Below are 12,525 nucleotides of genomic sequence, written 5' to 3'. Positions count from 1 at the left end.
ATGCAATGTCATCTTTCATCTTGGAAGAATTTATTCTCCTCTGTTCTTCCTGACATTTTATTAAGATGTGGAGAACAGGAAACAAAAATATGTTTTGTCTACCATCTCAACCTCGAATCTTCCCAAGAATATGTGTTTAAATGTCTTTTGGTCTCTTTCTCATCTACTAATTTCTTTAATACCTGGCTCAGTACTCACCTCTTTCAAGGGACTCCCTAGACCAGAACTGAAACACTTCTAATCTTCTAAATCCTTTCAGCTATCCTATATGCAGTCATACCCGGTTTATTCATTTGTTTATATTGTTGCTTGTTTCTTGAATTCTTGCAAGGCCGATTCTCTAATGAAAGCTCATAGAGACTTATGTATCACCTTCCTTCCTTCATTAATCCATTCTCGATAAAATTCTTCATAAACAAAGCAAGATAGGAAGGATGCACTAAAAATATAACAAATAAGAAAATGACCAGGCATTTATCGAGAATTATTTAGTAACTGTTCTCTTACAGATTTAGTAAAGGTCACTGTGCATCAGACCTTAATGTGGAAGGACCTGGGGATGACAGAATAAGCACTCCAGGTGCTCTGAATGTACACTTAGTCCAAAGGGGCAGAGGGGAGGAATCTCTACCATTATCACTTAGATTTCTTCCCTACTCACCATAATTCTTAGTGGGCTCCAAGCACAGGGTCTCTACTCAGAACCTACACAACTTTTGTCTTCATTTTAATAAATGATCAAACATTCCATCAGTGGAATCTCCTGAGCCTAAACCAGTGTTAGTACAGTTCTCCACTCTAAGCAAAAACAGGTGATCAGCCTTCAGACAGTAAAACAGCTGTTAGCTCTTCTAAGGAGAACTAGAAGACTCTGACTACCCTTCCTGCACCACACAGTATCAGCTGACGAGGTGGCAATCAAAGGGCTTCAATAGCTGTATAATGAGAAGTCCTGAGGTTTAACTCTTTCCAGAAGCAACCCTCCCAGAGAAAAAGAGGAAAGATAAAACCTTTCTTCTAGAATATTACTAAGTTTATTGGATTTGGGAGAAAAATATGCTTTGGGTAGACAAACCCAAAGAAATGGTGGCTTAAAGGCTGAAACAGAGACTGGTACTAATCACACCATTCCTGTCATCTCCTCTTTTTTGCCTTTTTATTCCTAGCAGATGTTAAATTAAATATGCTCTATTTTCCCTGTGATCTTTCATCTGAGACCTATGTTTCTCAAAGAATGGTTGAAGAACTAGTTACCTTCTAATTACCAGGAAGACTTTTGGAATGCAGATTCCTGGGCTCCATCTCAGACTTAATAAATCATCCTCTCTGGGGATGTGGTCAGGGAGTCTACTTCTCCAATAAACTGTCCAGGTGATTTCCTAGACCTAGCAAAGTCTGAGAACCAAAGATTCAGACAGTCCTCCACCTGGGTCCACATACTGATTCATTTCTTGACTTCAAGAAAGAATATAAACCATTCTGACATGTACAGAAATTTCAAAGTTTATGCTATCTCTTTAATTAGCAACATCAATACCAAAACTCAACACTCTAGATTTTAACAGCAACCTCTAGCTCAGTCAAAACAGCTCCCTGTTCAAAAGTAGTCAATCTGAAGGGCTGAACATCACCATAATCCTCAGGTACTCACTGCCTGGGTATCAAGTAAGAGCACCAGAAACCAATGTGTACACCCTGTGTGGGTCTTCATTCCTTCTCACCAAGCTGTGCTGTAACCCTCTGAACCTAGCTTTTAAGAAAGGGCTTAAAAAATATGAAATTCACAAGCACATAGAAGAATGACATACAAAAACTACTACTGAAGATAGTGTCCATTACAACACGTAATGTTCCCCACTGAGAATTTTTTTTTCTTGATTGATAAAAATCTGGCTTCCCTGAGAAACTGGCACATTGCTTTTCTAGGACCAAAGCACTTCTCCAAAGCCTGTATCAACATTTCATGACCCCAGATGATCTGACATCTACTTTTCTAAACCCCTGCTCTGGCTATATGGCCATGTACCAATGTGTTTGCAGGTCTGTGTAAATCTTTTTATGCAAGTGACCCCAATCCTCTTTGGAAAAATTAGAAATCAGTACAAGTGAATAAATTATAGTAAATAAAGTTTTAATTTCAGATTCAAGGACATGATAGAGCCTAACCTGACTTCTGTGAAGGTATTTTCTTGCTTCAGCTTTACACTGTGACTCATACTAAAAAATAATCTGGAGAGAAAGGAAGAGTAGTGTAAATTTTTTTTTTTTTAGCGCTTCTATTTGGAAGCTCTAGGCTTTCACCCCTAAGTCCTACGTATTTTTCACTATTAATATCACCTTTGAAAAGAAAAATTTATTAGATTCGACCTACCACCATTTATAAAAGTAATATTTGATGATTTGTTTGCTGCCTCTCAAAGCAAAAAGAAACAGAGCAAGAAAAGATTGGAACCATTTTAGTCCTTGAAAGGCTATCACAGAGTATACAAGCTGAAATTCTATAGAAGAGGGGCCATTTCCTGCAAATAAAAACCAATTTCTCTGACACTGGAATCTCCCATCTCCATGCTTCATGTCCCCTTGCAAGGCATAAAGAAATAAAAAGCTATAGGGAAACAATGGGTTTTATCATCAAGTGAACCTCGAATCAAATCCTGACAATGTCGCTCATTAATTTGTGCCTTGGCCAAGTTACTTAACTTTAAATATTTCCATTTCTTTAATTATAAAGTGCAGCTACCACCTAATGTCATTTATCAATGGGAGTTAATATAGCTTATTTTTTTATTCTTTGGTTTTTTGAGACAGGGTCTCATTATGTAGTTCAGGCTGGCCTTGAACTCACTATGTAGCTCAGGTTGGCTTCGAACTCATGGTGATCCTCCTGCCTCAGCCTCCTGAGTGCTGGGATTACAGGCATACACCACCACGCCTGGTGGGAGTTAATATATCTTATATGAATCTTATTTTCAAGGAGCAGAGCTGGATCCATTTGTTTTTAGAATCCCATTTTCTTACCCCTATGATTTCATAAGGAAAAGCATGTTTTGTCCCCAAAGAGGGAGCAATACTGTAAACATATTTTCTTCCCTATTCAAACCCATTTCTTTTCTCTAATTGAGGACATAGCCAACTGGTAAACCTAGGAAAAGGAACAGCATCTACCTTGCTCAGCATCTCCACTACCTGAAGTTCTGATGGATAAACTCAACTGAGGGAGTAACAAGAAGCATGATTTTAAGCACAAGGCAATGGAAAATTTTCAGTCTAGTCTATCAATAATAAAGCTAGATTCAATCCCCAGTACCAAAAAACAAAACAAATTAAAAAATAATAAAGCTAGTAACTAGGTCTCTTTCTTTGTTGGCTATTTCTCAAATGATTCAGAATCAAGAGATGGGGAAAAAAAGGATTTGATTTATGACCACCCCTACCGGCTGTCAACACAAACAACAGGAGTGTTTGAAAGTTGGACTGAAGGAGGGGAAGGCTGACAGTCTGTATATCTATAGGGGAGCTTCTACAGCAACCCAAACATCTGGTGAGTCACTTACCACCATCAAGTATTACCCAGAGTCTAAATCAGTAACTGCCCAAATCAAAACATGTGCATGAGCCAATCTACAAGAACAAATCATCACCGAGCATGGTGGTGCACACTTGGAATCCCAGCACTTGAGAGGCTGAGGCAGGAGGACTGCTGCACATTTGGGGCCAGCTTAGACTACATAGTGAGGTCAAGGCCATCCTACATAGTGAGATCCTATCTCACCCCCTCCCACAAAAGAATAAATTAAAAGGTACAAAAAACTAAGGCTTAATAACCAGCAGATTTTTAAATCAATTAATATCTTTTCATAACTAAAACAGGTTCTGCTGATCGGTGGAATCATTAAAAAAACCAAAATAATTTTATAAAGACACAAAAGAAAAGAAATCAAAGGCTAACCATTCTAGAACCCTATCTGAGCTACACAGAAGAATTCTATTATGTTATAGGTCAATTTACCATACAGCCTCAAAATAGAGAGAAAAGCCTTGTGTAACTTATCCACATTTCTAAAGAGACGACATCTCGATCTATATGTCAGCCTCCTCTCACAGGAGGTTTCCTGAGTTTTTTGGAATTTTTTTTTTTTGGTACCAGGGATTGAACTCGGGACCTTGCACTTGCGAGGCAGGGAGCAGAACCACTGAGCTAAATCCCCGGCCCTAAAGGCTGTATTGTTTGTTTGTTTGTTTATTTATTTATTTTTTGGTACCGGGGATCGAACTCGGGTCCTTGCACTTGCGCAGCAGGCGGTGAAACCACTGAGCTAAATCCCTGGGCCTGTTCCTGAGTTTTAAATCTCAAAAGGTCCTGCTGTCTTCTAACAGTCCTCAAAAACACTACAAGCATTTCTCCAATTTACTTAGTTTATTCAGCCTAATTAGATCAAAATCATGGTCCTTTAATTAATGCTATGTATATATAACAAAGCCTAACTTTGCCTATACATTTGACACTCAATCTTGTTTTGTGAAACAATTCCTCATTTCCCCAAATTGGAACTTGTAACAATGTCTGCATACTATCACTTTGTTTTATATCTCAAATAATGCAAATGTGAATTCCTTTAAGAAGAGTTTAATAAAACCATAAGCACCAAAGATCAGTGGCTAAGTGAGCTCATATATCTGGCTTTCTACTGCCTTTCATACCAAGCCAGACCCTTACTAGGGCTGTGAGATGTCCTCTGATTACCTTAATTCTCAAACACTGTTCTGATTCCTTACCGTTCTTCATAAAACCAAATAACTAACTCCACTACCTCAGATCTGATTCTCCTTCTTCAAATATGCTACTACCCTAAAGAAACACTTTAGCTTCTCCAAGTAATATAGAGATGAAAATTATTGACAGAAGCCAAAAAGTCACTCTGTCACTTCCTCCCAATGAGATTGGATGTTCTTACTATGTTGACTGAGAAACAAAGCCTGTAAGTTTTTCATAAGTTAGAATCTAATTTTGCCTACTTCTCAGCCTTCTACAATATAAGGTATTTTATGGTCACACTCTGAATTCATGCCCCACCTCTACCCTCAAGCCCCTTTGTTAAAAGATGAAATACCCTGCCAGGCAGAAGACAGTGAATATTAAGGGGCAAAAATTTAATGTGGATTAGGAAATTATCCATCTGGTCCTAACAAACTGTCCTAAGGAAGAAATGAACCACACAACAGATGCCAAGTTGAAGCACACAGCACTGAAAATGCTTACCTCCTTCGTGCCTGCCCCAACACAAGTATGATAGTCTCACTTTATTATGTTCTCCTAGCATTCACATCAATTGCTGAGATTTTGTACGTGCTCTTGTTCTGACACAATAGACGAGATAGACAGAGGTATCCTGCCTCTGCACTTAGATATCAGAAACTTAAATTCCTTGAGACATGTGTGTGATTTTTTTAATAGTTCCTCAAAAAGTTTAAATATAATCTTTTGCACAAAAAAATTTAGAATGAGAAATTAGATTGGTATAGACAAACACCATATTCTCTGTTTAAGGAATACAATGCTATCCAGATAGGCTCTTTCGTATCACCCACTATGGTGAATCTGCACCCAGGCCTCTGATCTCTCCAAGTCACTATGGTCTCCTCAGGCCTCATCATTTACTGAACAGCTATAAAAAGGTAAGGCATTATGCCAAGAACTGAACTTAATGGCCATGTTCTCAGAGCTTGGAGCCCTGGGAGCCAGTGCTCTCGGATATGGAACTCTGCACACACCCATGGCTCTGCCAGGCCAGTGGACCATTGATTCCCACTCATGACTGTACATTCTACCTCAACATTGCTGCAGTTCCAAAAATCCCTGCCCTCACTGTATCAGGCCTGAGATGACCCTTCCCTTGCACCATGTGCATATTAACATTTTAATTCTTTTTAGTCTAAAAGGAATAGTAAGAAATGGCATGGCCAAATTACAAGGTTATCTTTCTCACCAGGAGAAAGGAGGAGAAGTTTAAAAAAAAGAGGTTCAATTTTGGCTGAAGGTTGTTAATATGGACACAGAGAGCACATCAATATGGCAGGCAGAGGCACAAGGTAGAATATCAGCAACCGAACAAAAAAATGCTACATACTAAGTACACAAACCAAACAGGACAGTTGGGGTCTGAAGAAGGTGAGGAATTCTTGGAGTATCCTAAAAGCACAAATGTTTTTGAAGCACCATAACTCCAGGAATGCAATCAGAAAACAGTAACTTCCAAGATTTGCCCCTTGCATTAGTGTCAACGGTCAACCCCAACCTCACTTTACACAAGTGAGGTATGAAACTTACCCAACAGCAGTAAAGCTAGGCCTAGGAACTTGGGCTAATGCCAAAAGCAAACCATTCCATGGAGGTAGAAGCAAGGGCTCAGGGAAGGGAAGAAGATACACACCTGGTCTTCTTGGACTTTGTCCTGGCTGTAGAGTCAGCACAGCTCCTCTTCTCTTTGGCCTCCTTGGTGCCAGAGGCTTCTCGGGGCTTCCGAGTCTTCTTTGCTCCATCTTTCTGCTTGGGCTCCTTGGGCTCCCTGGTCTTCTTCGGCTCCTTGGCCTTCCTGGGTTCCTTTGGCTCTTTAGGTTCTCGCTTCCTCTTTGGCTTGGGCTCCCTGTCCTTGTTTCCCTTTGCTGCACCTTCTTGCTCTCCTGGCTCCTTTTTCTTCCGTTTCTTTTTTACTCCAGTACCTCCACCTCCACTGTCCTCCATCCCATTGCAGGATGTCACTTTCCTAGGGAAAAGGGTGTCAGCTTCCTCTTCAGTAGTGTATAGGTCCTGCTGGGGCAGACAGTGCCTGGTAACATCTTCAATTTTCTCTTCCTGATCAGTGCTGCAGTCAAATGGGGATGGGGATTTGTAGTCAAAATTGACAGAGGCATCAGACATTGGGGAGTGATTTAAAACTTTTAAATTTGACAACTGTAAAAGACAGAAAAACAAGCATATTACCCTTCCATTGCAGGCTTCATAGAGTGCTATTAAGTATGAATGCATAGATTTATTCTACAAATATTTACTGAGTTCCTACTATGTGTTAGTTCCTACTTTGTGAGGCCTTGGGGATACAGTGGCAAAGCAGGACACATATGGCCTTTGCTCTTGTGGTGCTGTATCAAGGTATTGATATATGGCATGTTATGTTTAAAAATAATAATAATTAGCATATAAAAATTTGTGAGATTCTACATTACAGGAAGAAATCTGAAATATCTGTTAAGCTTTATGTCTAAAACAGGCAACTATACAGTACAATATTTTCCCACAAAATACCTTTTTGATGCCACTAGCAGTTCTAAGCATATTGATCAGACTGAGAATGGCATTTATCACACTAATCCACAAAAGCTACTATTCAAATGCATTCTGAGGCCTCAGTGCTGAATTAAGGTGCTATCACCAAGGTGATAAGGATTCAGTGGCAAATTCCTGTGCAGCTTTATTTCCCCAAATCTTGTTCTCACCTATCATCAAGCAGCATTGACATTCATCTGGGCTGATTTTGAAAAAAGAAAATTCAAAGTTTCATCTGTGACTAAAAATGGTGCTATTCTATATGATCATCTAAATTAGTCATAAGATTTGGCCCTAGATAACTTTTGGCCACTTGCAAAAACTAAGTTGTCCATTATAGAGGAAGCTTAACTGTGACAGATAACATTAGAAAGGATGTGTCACAGGTGGTGAAGGCAGCTCTAAAAAGGCAATTTCAAAGCTCTTTTTGAGTACCATTTAAGTAAAAGTACAGCCTCCCAAAGTGACTTTTAAGGAAACATCCCTTTGGAAGGAGAAGTTTCATCTTATACTTTCAGTTGTGGTATTCCCCAAAATATGTGCCATTTTATAACTAAGCTAAGATTGGCAATAATCAGATAATAAAGTAGGTGCTAGCTCTAGAGAATAGCACACTCTCCTTGGTCTAGAACAAAGGAACTATATAAAAACAGCCCAGAGAGGACTAGCAGTCTTTCCCTGAAGATGATTACCATTACAGCTTAGAAACTGCACCATTTGAGAGTAGCCTACACTCATAGCAAGAGGCCTGGCATATGATAAACACACAAACACTTGCCGAGGTGGTGTGGTTTTCCTCCACTGTGCTGGTTACCCAGTCTGTGTTCACAATTCCTAGCCAACCTTGGGAGTGATGGAGACTGCAAATTCAGCTGCAAATTTCCCCTTCTGTCCTTGCCCCCCACCCCACCTCTTCGCAGTCAGATGCTCCCAAACACAACACTGAGAATACCAGGAGAAAAAGAAAAAAGAAAAGAAAGACTGTTTGTTATTGTTGGTCTTCATCATAAATTAAGCCTAGCCTCATAAGCCTAAATCCAGGGGGAGCTGGTTGTTCTGGAAGGTCTTTGAACTCTAGGGTGGGGGAAGGAGGCAATTCAACTACTATCTCATTGCTGATTTAAATACTTAAGATTGATTAGAAAAAGGAGGAGCTAAGCAGACATAAAAGGAATTTAAAATCAAATACAAGAAGATGGTTAAAATGGTGTTTTTATGCCACATTTTTTTTACTACCATTAAAAACAATTTAAGAAAAAATGAAATATAAGGCACGAAGAAACCCAACTGTGGGTTAGAGATATCTAATGAAAGCTAAGATCCTGTGCATGGACATCTGAGGGATACTGCACAGCCACCTCTTTGCCAGAGAGATCTGGAACTAAGTTTTCTTAGCATGCAAGGGTGGACAGACTAAAAAAAACAAAGAGACACAGGTTTGCTCACTAAAGAGGCTTTCAAAGATAACCTATAATAGACCTAATTCCACCAAGGCTGCTTGCTGTAGGTCAGAGTGAAACTCTCTCTTCCACACATACCTCATGTTAGGACCTCTTTACGCAGGACAGAAAGCACCACAGAAACTGGACGGAGGTTGTATAGGGTGATTCAATGAAGAGGCAATAATAATAGTAGCTAACATTTATTGCATACATTTAATATGGATATAGTAGGATTCTGTGAACCACAATGGATGATCTCTAACCTGTACAACAATCCTACAAAGTGAATGTAAAGATGGCCATTCTGTACAGGGAGAAATGGAAGATTAGCAATGTTAAAGTAGTAGGCGCCCAAGGCCACAAAACTAATGACCAGAGGGGCCTTGGATTTGAATACTCTGGCAAAAAGTGCTCATTTCATTGAGCACTTTATGACCTCTCAAAGAATCCCAACAGATTGGACAGAATGTGATAGAATATTCAGTACTTTGGGAAATGGTCGGCTAGTTCGTTACAAAACTAAACATGTGCCTGCTTGATGTCCAAGCAATTCCATTCCCAGAAACTAGAGATAACTGTCTAGTCTATTCCCTCATTTTACAGATAAGATAATCAGTTCAGAGAGATGAAGCAACATGACAAGATTATAATTCCTAGAGAGTAGGAGAGTACTACCTCTTCTAAAATACTTTCAGATTCTTTGGTGAAGCCAACATTTCCTATCCTCCACACTCTCCAATTCCTGAGCATTACTTCTTCACTCTGAAAGGAAAACCTTGCCCCTTCTGAGGCATATGCCATCCCCTACACTTTAACTGCTTCTCTGAACCCAGTTTATAAATTTCTAAAACATTTTTTTTAGTCATTGCTGAGCCTGGCCTCAAGTAGGGCTCAAGTACTTCTTGGATGAGTAAATGTTGAAAATCTCAACAAATGTTTGTTTGGTAAATAAATTATGTCCATATTCACTCTAAAGAGGGAAACAAGGTCTAATAGTCTGAAGGACTTTGAGATTCCCACAGCATAACTGAAGAAAACTCTTCCTACCCTGCTTTATATTTCTCAGAAGATTTAAGACTGAGAGCTGTGCTTACTTGACTCTTGGTCATGGAAGCAAGGTTCTGCCACAGTTAATGAAGACTATATTACCTCCTGGTTATATTCCAAGTTTTAATTCCATTTAATACTAGGACAGTCTTCTATTGCATTCATTGCTGTACACTGGGTTTATGCACCAAAAACTCTCTAAAGATTACAAGTGCCACAGATCATATCATATGTCATATATCTCACAATTGTCATAGTTTATACTTCTCTAAGTACCAAGCAACAAGCTGAGATGAACAAAAATCAATATTCCTAGATAATAGGTTTGTCACTGTTAAATGAAGGTGTCACTTTACAAAAAAGCATAGTGCCACATGGGTTTTCAGTGATTAGAATTCACATTTTAGTTGTCTATTTTTTTCTGCCTAATACTGCATAATTATCTTAGAAACTGAAATATATATACTTTTCTTAGAGGCAGTATATTTTTTAATATAGATGATTCATTTTAAGTGTCTTATTAAAGTACTTTTCCTGGGCTGGGGATTTAGCTCAGTGATTTTGTTGCCTGCTGCACAAGCACAAGGACCCAAGTTTGATCCTCGGTACCAAAAAGTAAAAAAAAAAAGGAAACTAAAGTACTTTTCCTGCAACACTTCCTTAGGCAATACAAGTCAATCTATAAACCCTTTGTTCTTCACACACTACTTCTGTAATGCCTTTTTGGTTAATAAGTGTAATTATTTATTACTGAGTTTTGATTAATTTATAAAATCTATCATCTCAGTTTAATTTAATTTGATAAGATTTAAAACAACAAAATGAAGAATTTTGAAGATCAAAACGCATTAACAGGCCCGGGGATTTAGCTCAGTGGTTTTGCCGCCTGCTGCGCAAGTGCAAGGACCCGAGTTCGATCCATGATACCAAAAAACCAAAACAAAACAAAACAAAATGCATTAACATGTCATTTTTCTCCAAAGAGAAAAAATGAATTAAGAGGAATGAAAGTTTTTAAAGAGCAGATGTTTTATTTGCCGCTACTTATAACACTATAGAATAAGCGTTAAGAAAAAAAGTTTGATGGTATTTTTATTGCTATACTAAAGATTTCCATTGCCACTGGTATATACTGAAAGTACTTGACAAATCACCTCATTAATCCCTTTCTATAATGTGAAGCATGTATTTTTTTCATGTAAGTGATAGCAAAGGAGGCTGAACTTCCCCCAGAGTAGGAGTTTCAATCCTGTTCCATGGAAACCAAAGCCCAGGTTTCTTCTGGAGTGGTGCCTCTTCTGTTTGGCACCGGACTCAGTGGCACATGTTCAATCCTGGTGCCCACAGACTGCTTCAGCTCTAATGTAATTTTTCTGCAACTTCTTGAAGTTCAGTCACCCATATGATAATTCCTCAAAGTGGCTCTAGTTATTTAACCTGCTCCTCTACTATAGGTAATATTAACTTTTAATTAAAGGTCCTATTCTGCTCACTAATATTACTGAGGTGTCTAAAATGAAAATCCAGCTAACTAAGGCTGATACTAAAGGTCTGAAGAGGAACCAATAAAATCATGAAAGATATGAGAATTCATTTTGGGATAATTTCTATAGAATGTTTTTATTTAAATAAAAGTTCACCTTAAAAAACACCTAAAAATTAAAATAAGCAAATTGCTTTAGAACTGTAAACCTGCCCACATATGATAAATGACAACAGTTTTGAGGCCTCTTCAGTGCTATATTCTTTTTAACAACAGCATAGTATTCTACTAAAGGGATGTAATATAATTTAAATACCCTCATTTTTGATGGATATATGAGTTCTTTTCCATGTTTGCTATCTTAATGGAAACAAGAATAGAAGCTCTGTATAAATAATTCTGTAACACTTGTCTGAGTCCATCCATAGGATAAATTCCCAGGAGAAGAAACTATTTTTTGTGGTGCTTGCCTACCAGTTGACAACTAACTCATTAGAGTGCTACTGTAGATAGCACTTAAGTCACTGCTTTTCCTGTTAAGAACTAGCAGCAGATGAATCCAAGTCAACCTATCTTCTAGGGATAGTCTAAAAAATAATCTTTGTAACCATATCCCTAAGTCACCTCTGACTAAGGCTCCCCAGGAACAGACAGGAGAAGTAGGGCATCCCAGTGAAAGGCAAGGATTCAGATCCTCCCAGTTACCAAGCTGTCAAGCAATTCTGTGGAATGAATACCAGCCCATCAGAATTAGCCTGTTTACAAACAGACAGAGGCAGATCTCTCTATCTCCCTTGCCTGAGTCACATAGATTGGGGGTTCAGGGTCTCTTTCAATATAAAACCACCCGGGGCACAAAAGTACCCACTAAGGAAAGAGATCTGGGGCAAGTCACACAGGCCAAAATTATTATGAGCTCCCTCCACCTTCAAGAAACCAAATGTCAAATAGTTGATACATTCTTCTAGGAAAACTATTACCTCTAGGAAAACCCTCCATGGATTATTGTAAGTAAGAATTTCATAAATGAATGCTTTTATTTATCTAAATATCCAAAATGATCAATATGTAGAGACTGGGCTGCATCTCTCTCTCAGAAAAACTTGGGAAGCTGTTCCAAGAAAGGAAGCATTTCTCTTTTAGACAGGTCTAATTTTGAATGATATTCTGATTTACAGTTTTCATTATATTATTCTTATAAGGAGATAACCTGAGCAAAAGGAAAAATC

General features: G+C 38.5%; 1 protein-coding gene across 5 annotated transcripts in view; it reads right to left on the bottom strand.

Annotated features, from left to right (window-relative positions):
* Positions 1-12,525, bottom strand: part of Chd6 (chromodomain helicase DNA binding protein 6) — a 235,537-nt gene that overhangs the window by 154,409 nt on the left and 68,603 nt on the right. For 4 of the 5 annotated variants that reach the window (XM_004858220.3, XM_087197902.1, XM_021239068.2 and 1 more), the window contains one exon: positions 6,432-6,952. In XM_004858220.3, the coding sequence (XP_004858277.1) occupies positions 6,432-6,952 (521 nt within the window). Of the gene's footprint in view, positions 1-6,431; positions 6,953-8,102; positions 8,240-12,525 lie in introns of those variants that run through there. The other variant, XM_087197901.1, reaches the window with a different exon arrangement.

The sequence above is a fragment of the Heterocephalus glaber genome, unplaced genomic scaffold, assembly GCF_053883595.1.
Source record: "Heterocephalus glaber isolate CG9 unplaced genomic scaffold, H.glaber_assembly_v1.0 deba00001673, whole genome shotgun sequence".
In the NCBI taxonomy this organism is placed as follows: Eukaryota; Metazoa; Chordata; class Mammalia; order Rodentia; family Bathyergidae; genus Heterocephalus; species Heterocephalus glaber.
Note: the sequence above shows the minus strand (reverse complement) of the source record. Positions and strands in the feature narration are given on the sequence as shown.